We start from the raw sequence: 19,000 nt of genomic DNA, 5'->3' as shown, positions 1-19,000 counted from the left end.
ACCAATTTAGTGTGGTTGCAAAAGCGCTTGTGCTTGTGTGAGCAACTGGGCTGTGCCAGAGAGAGGACTTAGCTAAGGCTCTCGCAGTAGCATCTGCTGTGGGCGGAAGGGGGTCTGGGGCCCGGATGATTGGGCATGTGCCACCTCCACGTGAGAGCACTGGCCCAGCTCAACTTTTAAGATGATCTAAATAAGAATTTATGACTAAAGCTGTCCTCCGGCAAGAAAGTATTATCTGGAGAAAGCTCATAACGATGGCTGCCACTTCTCATACCCACTGTGCCAGGCCCTGTGAGCCATGGCAGGCGGTGTCACATTGTGGTTAAACGCACACATTTTGGAGTCAAAATTACCAGCTGTATCTGCACGGACTGAGTTTCCCCATCTATAAAACTGGGAAAATAGTACCTTTAGGAACTTGTGAGGATGTAGCCAGAGAATCTCTATAGAGACACTTAATACAGATAAAGGTATTCACAATGTGCTGGCTTTTAAGAAAATTCTGTCTGGTTTCAGTATAAGACTGTTTAATGTAAATAACTTTGATTCTGTATATGGATGAGAAAATGAGAATCAGAAAGTGGGAGTGATTTGCCCAAGGTCGTATGTCCAGAAGGGGACAGCCAAGGTCACGAGCCTGGCTCTCAGCTCTAATGCCCATCCATGGCGTTTCCACTGTGGGGCCTGTCTCCCGGGTGAAGGGGCAATCGGGTGTTGCCCTTTCAGGATGGCATAAGCTCAGGCAGTTGCTTCAGTTCCTCGCTGACCAGCCAGCCCTGGCCTGGCACGGAGCCTGCTTGCGAGGAATCATGGCAGAGCAGCCCCTGGTTGCTGGAGGTCTGGACAGTCCCCCGCTCTTTCAGCAAAGGGTGGGATCACACTTTCACGTCACTGCCGAGCTCTGCCTTAGAAGACTGGCTGTGGCTCCTTTCCAGAGCCCCTCGCTGGAGCAGGGCCTTCTGTGTCCCTGGGGGCTGCCCCTCCCTGGGGTGGAGTGGCCACCTCTCTCCCTGCCCAGGAGTCCATGAGCCATGAACTTCTGAACTGGCATCTTGCTTCCCTTCCAAGGACTGTGGGAGAGGAGTTGTGCTTTCCATAGATTCCAGGTTCTCTAAAAATAATTTTTTAAAAATAATGATACCTGTGCCGCCACCACCTGTGCCCTGGGTCCTATATTGTCAGGACACAATGAGCTAGTGCTAGAAAGTCCAGTGCCCGGCACAGGAAAAGCCCTCCCCAAATGATGGCTCTGGTTGTGTGAGTGATCGTCAGTATCCACACCAGTGTGTGTGCTGGTGGACGAGGCTGGTCCCTGACGGCATCTGAAACTCTCCGGTAGCTGGAACCTGCCCTGATGATGAACACCTTTCCGAGGAGCCAGAAGATGGTTTCTTTCCTGAGAATCCCAGCACAGGCTGGGCCCGGTTTAAGCGTCCCCCCAGCCCACCCCTACTTGCCCCAACCCCTGCCGGCTGGACCACATTCTCAGGCCTTCCGTAGTTGTTCTCTTAGCCGAGTTTGTGAACTGGCCTCTGAGTGGAGGTTCAGTAAATTGCAAGTGTTCAAGTTGCTTAGTCCTACTGCCTGACTTTTAAAAGGGGCCCCTGCCAGGGTAGTAATTGCTGCCAGGCAGGCTACTGCCAAAAAGATTAACAGTTTCTACAGGGAGGCCACTTGGAGCAGGAGCCCAGCTGTCACTTACCCCGGTCACAGGAAAAGGTGATAGCATTCATTCAGGCTCCCACAGCCCTGTGAACCACGCTGTCCACAGGAGGGAGACGGTCAGCAAGGGCTGGCTTTCCTTCTCATCCTTCATCCCAAGTGGCCAAGGGAAGAGCCTGAGACGCTGGGTGGCCACTAACCAGCACAAGGGGTCAGCAATTGCCCTCTGGCTCCACCTGTGGCCATGCCAAGCGAGGATGCATATTGAGGATGTGTGGGCTTCCCTGGTGACTCAGTGGTAAAGAATCTGCTGCCAATGCAGGAGATGCAGGTTCGCTCCCTGGGTTGGGCAGATCCCCTGGAGAAGGAAACGGCAACCCGCTCCACTATTCTTGCCTGGGAAATCCCATGGACAGAGGAGCCTGGCAGGCTACAGTCCATGGGGTCACAAAGAGTCAGACATCACGACTTAGCAGCTAAACGACAATCCAGGATGTGCGTGGGTTGCTGGATCGAAGGTCAGCCTATTCTCCTTTTTTGCAGGGGAAACAGTGATCAATGAGCATTTCAGCAGCATTTCCCTGCTGTAGGATAGGACACACACTTTGAGAGAGGTCAGTAAACATGGCTGGGCAGTGCTTCCGGCACTTGACAGTGCATACGAATGGTCAGGGACCTTGTCAAGTGCAGATAACGATTCCGCAAGTGCTATTAATACCATTATTATGGCTGCATAACAACCCCTGAACCGAGACGTATGTAATAGCCCCGGATTCTACTCTGCCTTGCTGTGGGTCCACTAAGTCAAGAAGTGGACCGGGCAAAGCAGGGCGGCTTGTCTCGGCTCCATGACCCTTCAGGCTGCAGCTGGAGCTGCTGGGAGGCTCGTTTTGTCTCGTGTCTGGAGGCTGACATTGGCTGCTGGCTGGGGCCATCTTCTCACAGAGCTAGCTCAGGCTTCTTCTAAGCATGGCGGCTTAGAAGGGGCTTCTGAAGTCATGGGTCCCAGAGAGAGGCAGGTAGAGCTATATTCTTTTTATGACCCAGTCTCAGGAGGAAAGAGGGACAACAGAGGATGAGATGGTTGGGTGGCATTACTGACTTAATGGACATGAGTTTGAGCAAACTCTAGGAGATAGTGATGGACAGGGAAGCGTGGCATGCTGCAGCCCTTGGGGGTCACAAAGAGCCAGACACGACTTCACGATTGAACAACAACAGAAGGCAGGTTCAAGGGAGGGTGAATAGCTTACTTCCTGTTTTCATTTCCTAGAGCTGTGATAGCGAATGATTGTCAACTTTAGTGGCTTCATCAGTGGTAACTGCAAGTTGCTCAGTTGTGTCCGACTCTTTGTGTCCCCATGGACTATACAGTCCTTGGAATTCTCCAGGCCAGAATACTGGAGTGGGTAGCTTTTTCCTTCTCCAGGGGAATCTTCCCAATCCAGGGTTTGAACCCAGGTCTCTCGCATTGCAGGCAGATTCTTTTCCAGCTGAGCCACAGGGAAGACCAAGAATACTGGAGTGGGTAGCGTATCCCTTCTCCAGCAGATCTTCCTGACCCAGGAACCGAATCGGGGTCTCCTGCATTGCAGGCGGATTCTTTACCAACTGAACTATGAGGGAAGCCCTGATCATTTAGTGGCTTAAAAACAACTCAAATCAAGGTGTCGACAGGGTCATGCTTCTTCTGAAGGCTCTAGGGGAAAATCTCTCCTTGCCTGTGCCAGCTCCTGGCGTCCCTAGCATTCCCTGGCTTGTGGCAGCATTGCTCCAGTGTCTCCCTCCATCCTCACTTGGTCTTCTTCCCTACATGTCTCCATCTCTCTTCTCTTCTATGGATGCCAATGATCGGATTTAAGCTTTGTAATAAGGGTTTTTGTCCTTGGTCCCAGATTTGAGGCTCAGAGAGGTTAAATGACTTGGCCAAGGTCACGCAGCCAGGAAGTGGTAGAGCCAGGACTTGAATCCAGACAGGGCTGGTTGAGAATCCTTGCAGTAACCACTGTACCACCCTGCCTGGGCTGGGACCTCTGAAGGGAGCCCTCAGCCCAGGGGAGGAGGGTCAGTGTGGCTGCAGAGAGGAAGTCGCTCCCTAAGCTGGGCCTTCACTAGAGATTTGCTGCCCATGTGCGTGTGTGCCTGACCAGGAAGCAGGGACCAAAAGACAGGTGCTTTCGGCCCTTGTGTAGCCTGGCTGGGGTGTTGGCTGTGGGCAGTTACACCAGGCATAGCAGTGAAGGAACAGAACTTCAGGGCGGGCCGAGCAGAAGCCGGAACACAGAGGCTTGGGCTGGGGGCACAGGTCTGCAGAGGAGAGCCTGGGGGCTGATCAAGAGGAGAGGCAGGGCGAGGGGGCCTGGGGTGGCGAAGGATGCCCTGGCTTTTCCCAGACCGCACTGGTGGCTGACAGGCCTAGAGGGACACACAGTCCTTGCACTGACTGCATTAATTCCAGAATCAAGGAGCTGTTTGCTGTCAAGGCAGACAGAGGGAGGCCAAAGCTTTCAGAGGCTGGGGAGTCCAGCGGCCTGGGGGGGACTGTGCACCAGGGCTGTTAACTCACACCGTTTGGGGGACTTTATTTCTTTTCATTTTTTCCAGCTATTAAAGTAATAGATTCAATCCATAATATACACTCAAAAGGACTCGGACATCCTACCTTCCAAAGACAACCTTTGTTAACATCGTTTTTTTTTTTTTTTACATATAATTCATGTATCATAAAAGTTGCCCTTTTAAAGTGCATAAATCAGTGAAGTATATTCATAAGATTGCACAACTGCCATCACCATCTAATTTCAAAACATGTCCTCACACTCCCCCCACTGGCCACATTCCTATACCCTTTAAACAGCCACTCCCCATTTCTGTCTCTATAGATTTGCCTGTTTGGGAGACCTCATATCAGTGAATCGTAGAATATGAGGCCTTGGTGTCTGGCTCCTTTCACTCAGCACAATGTTGTAACATGTAGCAGTAAATTCCTCTTTATAGTGCAATATTCTGCTGTGTGGCTATACCATATTTTGTTTGTCCACTTGTGAGTTGATAGACGTGTGGGTCGTCTCCATCTGTTAGCACCTTGATGTAGCTTCTTTCATCCCCTCCTCTGTACACTTTTACACGATTGACATTATACAATATATACTATTTTGCATCCCACATTTTCACTTGTGTTTTTCCACGTAATTAAAAACTTCTCATAAGTGCAGTTTGTAATAGCTGCATGATAATACTCGTCTTCTGGCTGAATTATAATTTACCTAACCATTCCCTTGAAGTCAGGCATTTAGTTGTTTCCAGTTGAAATAATGTTTTAAAAGGAGCATCAGTTGAGAAAAACCTCTGAGGATCCCTCCAGAAGAGCTTAAATCATCTCTCAGCCCATCAGTGCCAGCAAGCTGCTGAGCCCAGTAGGGGACAGGAATGACTTATCCTGAATTACTAAGAGACAACGATTGGACTGGCTGGTATAAAAAACATTCTTCTCCAGGGTGGCACAGCAGATCTGCCAAGGGCCTAGGCCTGTTCTTCCCCAAGCCACCAAATGTCGAGGGAGATGTTAGCGTTATATCATGTCTCCCAGCAAATTTTTACATTTCTTTTTAGAATACTTTTTCTTTAGCCTCAACAATATAGTCTTCACATGCAATCCAGAAGGCACAGGAAATTCCTAAAGAGCTTGAAATTAAAATTGCTTGGAATTCACCACGCAGAGGCAGCACCTGTGAACATTTTGGCATATTCCGTCCCAGTCTCTTTAACACACTGGAAGACACGTGAGATGGGCAATTTCAAGATATCATCTAAAAACCTGAATTTGAAAGTAAAGCATGTTCACTGTAGAAAATGCCGGAAGATCCACACTAAGGGGAAAACTCAAGTGACAGTTGTGGGTCTGTCCTCCCCGAGTGTTATGCTTACAGGTGGCGTGCTGTGGTTCTTTCTGGACAGCTGTGATTGCCGCCAGATTTGGGGCCACCTGTGTGGTAGGCAAAGGTCCGACTAGTCAAGGCTATAGTTTCTCCAGTGGTCATGTTTGGATGTGAGAGTTGGACTATAAAGGAGGCTGAGCATTGAAGAATTAATGCTTTTGAACTGTGGTGTTGGAGAAGACTCTTGAGAGTCCCTTGGACTGCAAGGAGATCAAATCAACCAATCCTAAAGGAAATCAGTTCTGAATATTCATTGGAAGGACTGATGCTGAAGCTGAAGCTCCAATACTTTGGGTACCTGATGCAAAGAGCCGACTCATTAGAAAAGACCCTGATGCTGAGAAAGATGGAAGGCAGGAGGAGAAGCGGGTGACAGAGGAAGAGATGGTTGGATGGTTTGACCGACATGAGTTTGAGCAAGCTCCAAGAGGTGGTGAAGGACAGGGAAGCCTGGCGTGCTGTAGTCCATGGGGTCACCAAGAGTCAGACACGACTGAGCGACTGAACAACATATGGTAGGCAGGATAGTGAGTTCCAAAGAGGTCTACATCCTAATCCCCAGGACCTGTGAATATGTTAGGTTCCATAACAAAGGGGAGTTAAACTTACAGATGGAATTAAGGTTGCTAATCAGCTGACTTTGACATGGGGAGATTTCTAGATTATCCGGGGGACGGGGCAGTGTAATCACAAGAGGCCCTAAAAGTGGGGGAGAGAATCATGAGAGAACGAGAAAGATGGCTCTGTGAGAAGGATTTGGACTGAAGATACTGGCATCCTGATTGATTTAATTTTACTTTTTGAGTAACAAAAACATCAAAACTTTACCAAAAAAGCATACTCAGAGTATTACCTCTCCCTCATATCCCTTCTGCCCACCCCCGCCCCACCACGCCTTGAAAGACAACTAAATGAGCTAGTTTCTGACCTATTTCTGTTTCTTTTTTTAAGAATAAGCAAGGACATGTATACGTTCTTTTGCCTTTCTTATAGAGAAGGCAGTGTGCAATAGATACTCTTTTTCACTTAATTTATAAATTTAGTATCCTGGGAATCACTACATGTCAGTGCGCAGAAATCTTTGTCATTTTCTTATACAGCTGCGTAGGACTCTGTTTCTGTGGCTGTGCTGCACTTTAATGCACCCGCTGTCCTCTGAGCACTCAAGGCTGCTTTCAGCATCTTCCAAGTTGCAAACAATGATGCAGTGAGTGCCTGTGCGTATGTATTTTATCACTTTGGGAAGTGTATCTTCAGGGTAAATTTCTAGAAGTGAGATTTCTGTGTCAACAGGTAAATACATACATAGTTTGCTGAATATTGCAAAATCGCGTTCACTGTAGAAGTGGACGGAAGCCTTGCTCCCTCCTGAGTTCCCAGCAGACCTGTCTAAGCATGACCGACAGGCGCTGTCCAGTTGCTTATTGTTTCCAATCTGATAGGCGAGAAAGTGTATCTTGATGTAGCTTAACCTGTGATTTTCTTCTTATGAGTGAAACTGAACATCTTTTAGTAAGTTTATGGGCCATTTTAAGTCTTTTTGTAACATAAAAATGGTTTTGTGGTCGTGTCTTTTATTATCCTTCTGTTGTCAAGATTTGGGATTTTTTTCCCCTAAACTTAAGAATTCTTTATATATCAGGCCTTGCTATCCCTTTATCGGTGAAAAATATTACAAATGTTTTCTCCTTGATTGTCATTTTCTTTCAACACTGCTTACAGAGTATTTTTCCCCCTATGTCCAAGTTTTTGATTATCATTTAGTTTGGTTACCAATTCTTCCTTCTGTTGAATCTGAGTTCTCCTTAGAAAAAAATTTTTAATATAGAGCAGTTAGTTTATCCATTTTTTCTTTGAATACCTGTAAATACATTTTTTCTTTTTAAATCTCTGATCAACATGTTGGCCCTGAGCCGAATGTCGATCTGATTTATTCTTGTGTGCTGTGTATGATATGGATTCAATCTTATGTCTTTCCAAATGGCTACGTAGTTATCCTAACGCTGTGTATTACAAAGCATGTCTTTACCACAGTGATTTGTGATGGCTTCTCTATCATATACTGCACTTCTCTGTGTGTCCTTGGACTGACTTCTAGTCTGTTCCCCTGTATGCCCATCTGTTTTCTGATGGATCGGTCCCCCATCGTTCATATAGAGGCTTTAGAACAGGATTTAGTATCTAGGACTTCTCCCTGCAGCAGTTCGATCTCAGGGTTTTCATAACTATTCTTGCAGTTTGATTTTAATTAAAAACTATTATTAAAAAGTTAATAGATTCATTTTAGAGTGATTTTAGGTTAATAAAAAAATCAGGCAGAAAATATAGAGTTCTCATATATCCCTTCTCCCTTCACCCTTTCCACACACAATTTCCTGTTATTATTAACATCTTTCATTAGTGTTCATAAATTGCATTTATTACATTGATGAGCCATATAATTATTAACTAAAATCCATAGTTTATATTAGGTTTCACCATTGGTTTTGTACATTTTATGAGTTTGGACAAATGTATAATGAAATGTACCCACCATTACAGTATCATATGGGATAGTTTCATCCTCTGCATTCTGCCTGCTCATCCCTCCCTCCTTCGCCAAACCCCTGGCAACCACTGATCTTTTTGCTGTCTCCATAGTTTCACCTCCTCCCGAACGTCATGCAGTTGGAATCACATAATATGTAGTCTTTTCCGATTGGCTTCCTCCACTTAGCAATATACTCTGGGGGTTCCTCTATGTGCGATTTTAGTTTTCCACATGGACCTTTGTGTCAGCTTATCTAACAAAAGCCGTTGGTGTTTTTAAGGGGATAATGGTAAATTTTCAAACGAGACAGAATTGACATCTTAATGATGCCGAATCCTTTCCAACAGCAGGGCATCTTTTTTTTCCTATTTGTTGAGTCATTTTGAATGTGCAGTGTTCTTCACATATGTGTTGCACATTTCCTGTTAAGTTTCTTCCTAAATATTTTCTCTCTTCTGTCACCATTTTAAATGAGATTTCATTTCCTGATTGGCCACTCTGTGTGTGAAGGCTGTGTTCTTGAACTTGAGAACTCACTGATTCTTACAGGTCTGTGGAGCAGCCCAAAGCAGGTGGGCGAGCTAGCCCAGGCCAGCTTTACCCTGATTTATCAGGAAGCCTCCAACTCCTAACATCTCTCCTCTTCCCATCATCCCAGTTTTCACTCTTCCAAAATGAAGAGCTGGATAGATGTGCACTATTCCCCAGAGTGAAACTCCAGCCAAAAGTAAATTGCGCCTTGTGTTTTTAATTCTTTGCCTTCCTTGTGATTGAAAAAATTGGACATTCTTTCCCCTCTGCAATGCCCAGAGCTGGGTTGCAGGTACCCAGCCTCTCTACACAGTCTGGCCTTGTCAAACCAGACCTTTACATAAATGGAAAATGTCTCCTGCCCGTCTGCAGAAGCTGGAAGGGGCAAGGGGACTAGCTTGCCTGTTTGTTTATTTGCTTGTCCATTGATTTGATTGTTTATTCACAAGGTCACTGATGCTGTCAGGCCTTGGAACGGCGCCTCCCGCGTGCCATGCTAGCGGAATGCAGTACTCTGGTTCGGAGCTCAGTGCTCACAGCCCAGCATGGGCTCAAACCGCGATGAGGACTGTGGAGCTGCTATTGCAGAAAGTGCTTGGGCAGTGCTGGTTTCCGATGCCTTTGCGTCATCTTAGTTGAAATGTTGCACAGGCAAATATAAGTCTCAGGCTCAGCCTAGCAGTTGGACCGGGTTCAAATCCTGCTGTGGACTCAAATCCTGATGGGTGTCCCTGGGCAAGGGACTTCATTTCTCTGAGTTTCATGGCCCTGGTTTAGAACAGGCTATACCCGTGCATGCCTCGATTGGTGCTTTCTAAGTGCAGAGTCAAATCGTACGAGGTAGCTGGCCTAAGCGAGGTGCTCAGGGGGTTTTGGTAGCTGTTCTTTCTCCTGAGTTTGACCTTTGTCATTGCTCTGATGTGTTTATCTGGAAGCCAGACTCTCCTGTGAGAAGGACTCAGGAGTGACTTCTCTGCCCTTGCTCTGACATGGACTCAAAGTGTGACCTTGGGCATGTCCTTTCCCCTCTCTGGGCCTCAGTTTTTCCATTGATGACCTGGGGTTAGAACAGCCCTTCCCTGAGGACTGCTCTTGTTCTGAAAGGGAAGCCCAGGTGACGCAGTGGTAAAGAGTCCACTGCCAACGCAGGATATGCAAGGGTTGGAAAATCCCACGGCAGGCTGCAGACCATGAGGTCGCAAAGAGCTGGACACGACAGCACAGCGCGTTTTACATTTCATTTCGTGTCCTGAAAATAATAAGCAGGGACTGACAATGGATGCACTGTGTAAGAAGGAGGAACCACAAGGAGGTGAGGATGCACCATCTGCCAGTTCCATCCGTGGCGTCTCTGAGGGAGTTCTGACTTGTGAGAGCCCCAACCCTAACCCTGAACCCGAGAGGGTGTGTGCTGAGCTCACCCAAACCCAGCTCTTACCCCCACCTTGGTTCCTCCAGGAACCTTCTGAGCATTTACCTTGATCTTTTTTATTAAATACAGACAAGGTTTACTGACTTCTGAACTGTTGGAAAAAGCTACTGGTGTCTCATTAAAACTGCATTGCTCACTTGTACCAAAAAAAAAAAAAACAAGCCCATTAAAGTTTCATACCTGATATGGAAGACCATTAAAGATTCATAATTGCAATAAAACTCTCCAGTGGAATTTGAATTTTTACTGCGGTGATAGTACAATCAGCAGAGTCCTCATTGGAAGCCGCAAAATCCATTTCAATAAAACCTTGGGAAGGTGGGGAAAAAGGTCCTGAAGTCAGCTTCCTTTCGGGCCCTGGCCCAGCGAGGGCTGTGTGTGTCCGGAGAGGGAAGATTCCCACCCACCCAGCTCAGCACAGGGGTCAAGTTGTTGGCAGGTCTCTGCCCCAACTCCCTCTGATGCAGGAGCGTAGCCCCGCCGCCATCCTGCCCTGGGTTCTGTGGGCTCATTTGTTCCCTTCACCAAGCATGAACAGAGCACAGACGGTATGCATGGCAGCATGCCCCAGGGCTGAGGATCATATCAGAGGTGGATGGGTAGGCTGGCTTTTCTTCAAGGAGGAGCCAGTACTGGTCAGAGCAGGGGCTTGGCAGGCTGGCAGAACGTCGGCCAAATGCCAGCTCGTCTCACTTCGCTTCCTGACCTCAGTCTCCTCACCTGTAAGATGGGGATATGAGTATGTGCCTCATGGGTGTGGTCAGTCCATGTGAGTGCTGAGATGGAGGCAGGGCCAGGGAGAGGGCAAGTGGAAAGGCAGGTCGTGTGGCTTTAAGAGGCTCCGAGGAGGCAGAATTGCAAGATTTGGTTGGTGAGTGACCAGGGGGTCCCTTAAGGGTTAGCATGGTTTTCAAGAACGCAGCTAACATTTATTGAGCACTTACTGCATCCTGGACACTGTCACTTGCTCTATAGTCGTTCATTCCATGAATATTCACTGGGGACCTTGCACGTGCCAAGGGCTATTTTAGATGCTGGGGCTACAGCGGAGAGTGCACAGACTCATTTTTAACCCTCAGACAATGAGGTAGGCACTGATGCTTAACCCGTTTTCCAGAGAAGGTAACTGAGTCACTGAGAGGGTAGGGAAATCACCCAAGGTCACACAGCTAGGAAGTGGCAGCTGGAATTAGACCCGGAGGACAAGACTCCTGAATCTGTGTTCAGTAACCGCATAGCAGATGGCATCTCATTTAGACGATGTAACACTCTAGTGAGTGGTGGTCTTATTTTTGTTTTAAGGGAAGAAAGGCTTGGAGATGTAACATTATTTTCCCCCGGTCTCTCAGGGAGTAACAGGGAACTGTTTACCAAGGCTGGCTCACTCCCAAGCCTGACTTGAGCACTTTCTGCTGCTCCAAGAACTGCAGACCCAGGGGAAATGAATTCCTGCTTCCTGGTGGTTGGCTGGCCAAGTTCAGGGAAAATCAGTGTCCTGTCCTTGTTAAAGTCCCTTCCCACTCTCCACGGAGCGTCCTGAACCTGAGCCTGTCACTCGATGGGCTGTGGATGATGGAGGAGTCTTTGCTCTGCCTTAAAATGAAGGGCACTCCCGCGGTCCGCCCTCCGCTCCTCCGTCACTGGTGATGAATAGGACGCCCATGGTGACAAATAAAATAAAGCCTCCTTTATTCGTTTATCCTTCCACGTCCTCCCCATCGGCGCCCGTCTGCAAGCTGAGCAATATTAGACACTCGATCACACTCTCCCTTCTCTAACGGGTCGTGTCCTGACAGCTCTGGGTGGGTGCTGTTTCCTTGGTTAATCAGCCTCAGGGTCTGGGCTTGGCTGTCGCCTCGCTCTGCGTCCCCTCGACAGGTCCCCGTGCTGCCTGTCCGGGCAGTCTCCCCATCTGTAGGGGACCCTGAAGGCCTGACAGTCACTGCCTGTCTTTACCTTTTGCCTTGATTACCACCCCACCCCTCCACCCCCCGGCCCCCGGCTGTCTAACTCAGAGCTGGCTTTCGTGGGAAGGAGAGGAACATTCCAATGACTGAACATATAGAACTCTTAGCTGGGATTTTTGTTGCCTGGGGCGGCAGTGTGGGGTTGGGCGGGGGGTTGGCTGGAAGGGTGGGCTTTAGGGGAAGCGCTAGGTGAAGACCTTTAAACACTCCACTTGTACTTCGCATCGCACAAACCAAAGGAAAAGGGGAAACGAGTGAAAGTAAGCCTGGGAGAATAGGGAGGAGGGGTCTCTGCCATCCCTTCCCCACAAACATCTCCTGTGTGCCAGACACTGCGCGGGGATAAAAGTGCCTTGGGGTTGAGGGAGAATGCAAGAGAGGCTGGGCCCAAATGCTGGCTCGCTGTGCACGTGACGGTGACCTTGAGCCAGCTGACATGTCGACCTGTCCCTGCCGTTTGGAAAGAAAGCGGATGAAAAGCTCTCGAAAGCCTCTCTCATGTCAGGCCCTATGCCAAGGGGTCCCACTTGCTTCTCAGTGACCTGGGGATTACAGGCAGTCTCGTGTGCCTTGTACAGAGCAGGAGAGAGACTCGGAGTGTCCTTGAGCTGGGCAGGGCCACACGGCCACTGAGTCCTGGCTGCCTGGCTTCAGGGTGACGGGTATCTTTCGGCTGCAGCGCGGGGACAAGACTGCAGAGCCTGCTGGCCTGGGGCTGCTGGGGTCAACAGGGAGACGCTGGGTTTATTTGAAAGTGGCTGGTGAACTTTAAATGGCATTTAACATGCAGATGCCTCTTCTGACACGGGCTCGCAGGCCTTGGGAAGCTTTCCAACAAGTAGAAGGAATGAGAGAGAGCTGGACACAGAAATGGGAGTCACTCAGACCAACTCAGATGCCAAGAAGGGCTGTCTCCAGACAGCCCCATCTAGAGTTTTGGTTTGGTGACCCAGATGGTAAAGAATCCACCTGCAATGTTGGAGACCTGGGTTCGATCCCTGGGTTCGGAAGATCCCCTGGAAGAGGGCAAGGCACCCCACTCCAGTATTCTGGCCTGGAGAATTTCATGGACTATTCTATGGGGTTGCAAAGAGTAAGACACGACTGAGTGACTTTCACTCACTGAAGAAAGATAGGAGAAGAGAGGAAGAGATGGGAAGGACAGGCTCATGTACCCCCGTTAAATCAGGGTTTTCAGAGAGTGACTGGAGAAGGCAATGGCAACCCACTCCAGTACTCTAGCCTGGAAGATCCCATGGGTGGAGGAGACTGGTGGGCTGCAGTCCATGGGGTCGCGAAGAGTCGGACATGACTGAGTGACTTCACTTTCACTTTTTTCACTTTTATGCACTGGAGAAGGAAATGGCAACCCACTCCAGTGTTCTTGCCTGGAGAATCCCAGGGACAGTGGAGCCTGGTGGGCTGCCACCTATGGGGTCGCACAGAGCCAGACACGACTGAAGAGACTTAGCAGCAGCAGCGGCAGAGAGTGACTCCTGCTTCACGTCTGTTCCCCGGTGGATCGCACATGATCCCCATGCTGACGCACAGACTGGGTAGGGATTTATTCAACAGGCATGTGATTAGCACAGCAGACCTTCGATTTGCCGGCTATTAATTCTTACAAGGAAGCTGGAGTACCTGTCCACTGGTGATTCACAGGACTGAACAAATGACAGGTGCCCGGCCCAGGGCAAGGGAAGGTAACTGAAGTTGGAAACCATAGCACTAAATCGGCCCACCCCCGCCCCCACCCGCCCCCACCAAGAAGCATTGCCTCCAGAGGAGACTGATACCCCCAACCCAGCGCTGCCATTTTTAGCTAATAAAAACACATGCCACTATGTAAATCTGAGTTCCAGTTAAACAACGAATACTTGATTTAGTGTACTCAAGTCCCATGCAATATCTGGGATATTCCTCACTGTAAAGGGCCAGGTATCTGTTTGTGGAATTGAGTTGTTTGCCCCCGGTGCCTAGACCTGTAGGGAGGGGTTTGCTCACAAAGGATGCTCCCATATATCTGGTCTCTCAGATGTTACTTCCTTTAATTAAACTGCTGAGATGAAATAAAGTGTGTGGGAAAGATTAAAATTGATTCCCTTAGCTTAACAAAAGCCAGAGCTATTGAGAGGGATACTTAAGCAAACAGAGCACTTCAGCAGATGAAGAGTACAGCCTGGCTCCAGCTCAGAGCTGTGGGGAAGGGGGAGCTGGGGGCAGAGGGGAGAGTGCAGCCTGGCTCCAGCTCAGAGCTGTGGGGAAGGGGGAGCTGGGGGCAGAGGGGAGAGGTGCAGCCGCTACTCAGGGAAACGTGGGGACCCAGAACAGTGGGCTGGAGGGGGCTGGCATCACAGTCCACTCCCAGTAAGGCCCTAGTGCCTGCCTGCGAAGGTCCTCTTTAACACAGCTTTGCTTCTCAGCATCAGGGAACACCAGCTGGGAGAGAAGCACAGAGCAAAGAGGCAAAACCCACACCTCCTGTACATAAGCACTTATTGAGCACTTACTGTGTGCCGAGCCTCAAATCAGACATTGGGTCTTCCCTTAAGCTCTTTACAAGGAGACCAACTGAGGCTACCTAAGCTTCCCAGGCAGCGCTAGTGGTAAAGAACCCACCAGCAGGAGGTGTAAGAGGCACCGGTTCAATCCCTGGGTTGGGAAGATCCCCTGGAGTAGGAAATGGCAACCCACTGCAATATTCTTGCCTAGAGAGTTCCATAGACAGAGGAGCCCGGCAGGCTACAGTCCATGGGGTTGCAAAGAGTCGGACACGACTGAAGTGACTTAGGACACACAAGTTCTCAGGGATTTTTCGACTGGGGAGCTCCAAGATATGGAAAGAGAGAAAATTGTGGGTATTGCTGCTGGCATTGAAAACCGACGCTGATGACCGATGACGCTGATGACTATAGAAATTTGGAGGACTGGGCTAGGATTCCCTCTTTATGTGCAAGAAAACTAAGCGACAAAAGTTTAATGGGTTTTTGTCCCCTGTTCTTAGTAACAGTGGAAAATGTTCTCCTACATGTAATTTGGAAAGTAATTTCCTGAGAAAAATTTAAATACGCCTCTAATAATAAGCTGGTATAACCCAAACTCCTCTCGAACCTGACCTACAGTTTTACTTTTTTTCTGCCTTCATAGGAGGTAATAGATCTTCTGAGATTTTGCTATAGATTTATTCCCAAGAAGCAGGGCTGAAATAGTGTGAAATAAAACCCAAAACAATGAATTTTGAAACCAGGCCACTATTTGAAAGCTTTTTTTTTTCCTCTCCTAAAGTAACAGAAAAATACCTTAATAAAATGAATGTGTTCTTTCAATTGATTAAAAAAGAAAAGAAGTTTATTGGGGGATTTGCTTGAGTTCATGTGGCATGAAAGTAGCAAAGCCAGAGTGTCTACCCAAGTCTGATGGTCTTTAAAACCTTTAACCATAGGGTTATGCCACCTGCTGGGTTATAGGGGTCATTCAGGTTTTTAAGCCAGGAGGAATAAACAGTAACCCGGTGCCAGGTCTGAGGCCAGTTTAGAAGTTAATGCACGGAGGAGAATGCCAGCCCAGGACCCCAGGAGTGAGCAGGTGGGGGCGCAGGTTAGGGAACTGATGGAGGGGGAGGAAGGTGAGACTTCCTGGAGAGAGAGAGAGAGAGAGAGTGTGTGTGTGTGTGTGTGTGTGTGTGTGTTAGTTGCTCAGTCATGTCCGTCTCTTTGCAATCCCATTAACTGTAGCTTGCCAAGATTCTCGGTCCATGAAATTCTCCAGGCAAGAATACTGGAGTGGGTTGCCACTGGGGATCTTCCCATCCCAGGAATCAAACCTGGGTCTCTGGTATTGGGGGGACAAAGGCAGAGCTGATGATGAGGGTGGATTTTCAGAGCTGTATGCTGCAGGCAGGGCTAGGGAGGAACAGCAGGATGGGGGCTTTGAGCACGCTGGATTTGAAGCCTGACAGCAGCCCAGTAGCAGATAGTGTTAGGACCTTGGAGCCTGACTTGTGTTTCTACCCTGCTGTCCTCTTCACTAGTAACCACAACCTATTTCCTTAACCTGTCTGAGTCTCTGTCTTTTCTCTGGTCAGATGCAGAGCAAATGATCCCTACTTGGCCGAATGCAGAGGATATTAAATAGGGAAAGCTATGTAAAGGGGCAAACAAGGTACTTGGCATGCAGTCAGCATCCGGTCAGAAGTGGCTTGAAATCTGGGGCTTCAGGCTGGTGTCATGTGTTGGCGCCCCCTGAGCTGCAGCAGAAATGGTCCTGGAGCTAGGACTGCGGGGGACTGGTATCTGACTCTTCATTCATTGGATTAATTTTTATTGAATTCCCACTGTGTGCTGGGCCTTGGAGACCAGGTGTGGAGAAGCTGGCGGGAAAACCTACTCATCGCACAAGGTAGAGCCCGCTGAGCAGCATGTGAGCAGGAGAGGTCTGTCTGTCTTGGCTCCGTGTCCCAGCCCAGAGCCTGGCACACAGGAAGTATGCAGGAAGTGTTGGATGGGTCGTGGAGGCAAAGGGCCTTCTCTGAACACATCAACACTGGAGCAGAGGGGAGACGGAAAGACTGAATTTATAACCACTTTCTATTCTGGAAACTCCCCGGTTGCAGGTGAAGGGTTAAAGAAAAAACAGGAAATTGGGGACCAGGGTTTTGATTCTTAGGCTCATCACCGTATCTTTTCTTCTCTTTTTTTTTTTTTTCCCAAATTAGTGTTTGGCTCACCTTTTCCAAGTTCTGCTTTTAAAAATGCTGGAAAACACCCCTAGGGGTGACCATGTGCCATCAGCAGACTGGGATGCAGGGAAGAAGGAAGAGGGGCCAGAAATAACTGGTGTTATAGGGCTGCCCTTCAAGACCACGGTGGGCTGTGACCCTGGGTAGCCCCCTCCGGTCACCCATCAATTAACGTAAAAAAAGCACCAAACCGTCTGAGTTTGAAAGTGCCCCAGCTGACCCTGCGACAGCTTCCTGGACAACCCCTTCTGGTCTTGTCACATAGTTCTGTTTATTGGAAGGCTAGTTTTTTCTTCTTCTATTTTTTCATCCTTTCATTAAAAAATATGTTCTTCCATTACCAAATAAAATCACCTTCTTGTCCTAAAAATCCAAGCAATATATTATTCCTTTATCAGTAGGCTAGTTTTCTCATTTACTGATTTCTCTTAAGTAAATTAAAATGATGTTTACACTAAGGCAATGTGAGAATGCATGTTTAAGGTAACAAACTTAATAATGTAGAAGTGTAAAAGGAAAATTATGGGAACAGTACCTTCACATCTCATCTACCCCCAATTCCACCTGCATCCAGGCCTCTGAAATGGCTTTTGTTTTCTAGATAAGGAGACCCTCGGGAACTCCACCCCTCAAAGCCCTTGTTCGGTTGAGGGAGGTGGCCCTTTCTAGTGACAGGGTCATGGGCTGAGGATCCAGATTGGATGGTTGGTTCTGCCATTGATTTGCTGTATGACCCTCAGGTATTCACATAACCTCTTTGAGTCTCTTGCTGTGTGACCCTCAAGCACCCACATAGCCTGTCTGAGCCTTGGTGACCTCCTTCCTAGGCTACCCAGGAGGAAAATTGCGATCTGGACTCTGAACCCCCTGGCATGAGTCAGTGTCCTGCAGACAGCCCAGGTGACTGTGTTGTGTTGTGGGCTTGGCAGGTTGGGGACCAGATTCTGGAGGTGAATGGGCGGAGCTTTCTCAACATCCTGCACGATGAGGCGGTCAGGCTGCTCAAGTCATCCCAGCATCTCATCCTGACCGTGAAGGACGTCGGGAGGCTGCCCCACGCCCGCACCACCGTGGACGAGACCAAGTGGATCGCCAGTTCCCGGATCGGAGACGCTGCCGGCAACTGCGCAGGGTGCGGCCGTGCTGCGCTCTCACTCTGAGCCCCAGGACCCCAGGGCCATCCCTGAAAGCCAGTAACAGCCCCTTCCACCCCCGCACCATGCTCTGTGCCCGATCTGTGAGGACTGCCCCGGTTCCCTGAGCCTGAAGTCCCACCCCAGGGTCCCTCCTGTTTGCGGGGCCTGACCGGGGGCGCATCCCCTTTGCTCTTCTGGCCTCGGTTTTCCTTGGAGAGCTGGACCGCAGCAGCCAGTTCTCTCACTCTTTACTTGCTGTTTAGCAAATCTCATAACTTCCTTTTTGGCCCTTACTTGCTTTGTCTGAAAAGTGGGAATCCTAACTGCGGTCCCCATTCCAGATGTGTGGATGGGGATCCAATGAGTGACTTGTGTGAAAGGGTCTTGGGAGTCATAACGTGAGAGACAGTTGCCAGGTGGCTGCATAGCTGCTAATAAGGTAAAGTGTCACCTTTGGATTTCCATCTGAAACCTCAGACTGACTGGTGACCCCAAGCCGAACACACCCAGGGTGTCTCTTTCTCCGTTTCTTCATCCCCTCCTTCCTCTCTTCCTTTCACCTTCCCAGTACAGTAATTTTTAAAAATTAGTTACCAACATTTAAAAAGACATCGGGTTTCCCATGGGTGGGGGTGGGGTGGACACCTGGATTTCTGGCTGCTTCTTGAAAATCAGGGATTCTGGAAGCCTGAGACCACATTATTTTCCATGGAAACAGCCTGGAAGAGAGCTGCACCTGCAAGCTGTTTCTTAACATCTCCAGGTGCCCCATCCTCACCCTCCCTGGGCTGGCCTGACCCCAAGACCACGTGGCACTTACTATTTAGTCTCTCCTCTGTGTATCACCTGACTTGGCCCTATAGGGCGTGAAACAACTCAGCAGACCACCTTGCCTGGTTTTAGAAGTGCCATCCACATGGTTGGTCAGGAGTTCAGAAACTGCCCATCTGTCCAGGGCCTGATACTCCCTTGAGAGGCCCCGGTGAGCACAGCCCATGGTTCTCCCAGTTTCATTCCTCTCCCTGCAAAGCAGCCATCCCCTGGCCCGTGCCTGCTTGAACTGCTC

At 48.9% G+C, this 19,000-nt stretch overlaps 1 protein-coding gene across 2 annotated transcripts in view; it reads left to right on the top strand.

The window, feature by feature from the left end:
- WHRN (whirlin) overlaps positions 1–19,000 on the top strand; it is an 89,278-nt gene that overhangs the window by 48,570 nt on the left and 21,708 nt on the right. Inside the window, exons 4-5 of one of the 2 annotated variants that reach the window (XM_068974363.1) lie at positions 17,728–17,938; positions 18,503–18,506. In XM_068974363.1, coding sequence (XP_068830464.1) covers positions 17,728–17,938; positions 18,503–18,506 — 215 coding nt within the window. The remainder of the gene's footprint in view (positions 1–17,727; positions 17,939–18,502; positions 18,507–19,000) is intronic. The other variant, XM_068974362.1, reaches the window with a different exon arrangement.

The sequence above is a fragment of the Capricornis sumatraensis genome, chromosome 6, assembly GCF_032405125.1.
Source record: "Capricornis sumatraensis isolate serow.1 chromosome 6, serow.2, whole genome shotgun sequence".
Taxonomy (NCBI): Eukaryota; Metazoa; Chordata; class Mammalia; order Artiodactyla; family Bovidae; genus Capricornis; species Capricornis sumatraensis.
Note: the sequence above shows the minus strand (reverse complement) of the source record. Positions and strands in the feature narration are given on the sequence as shown.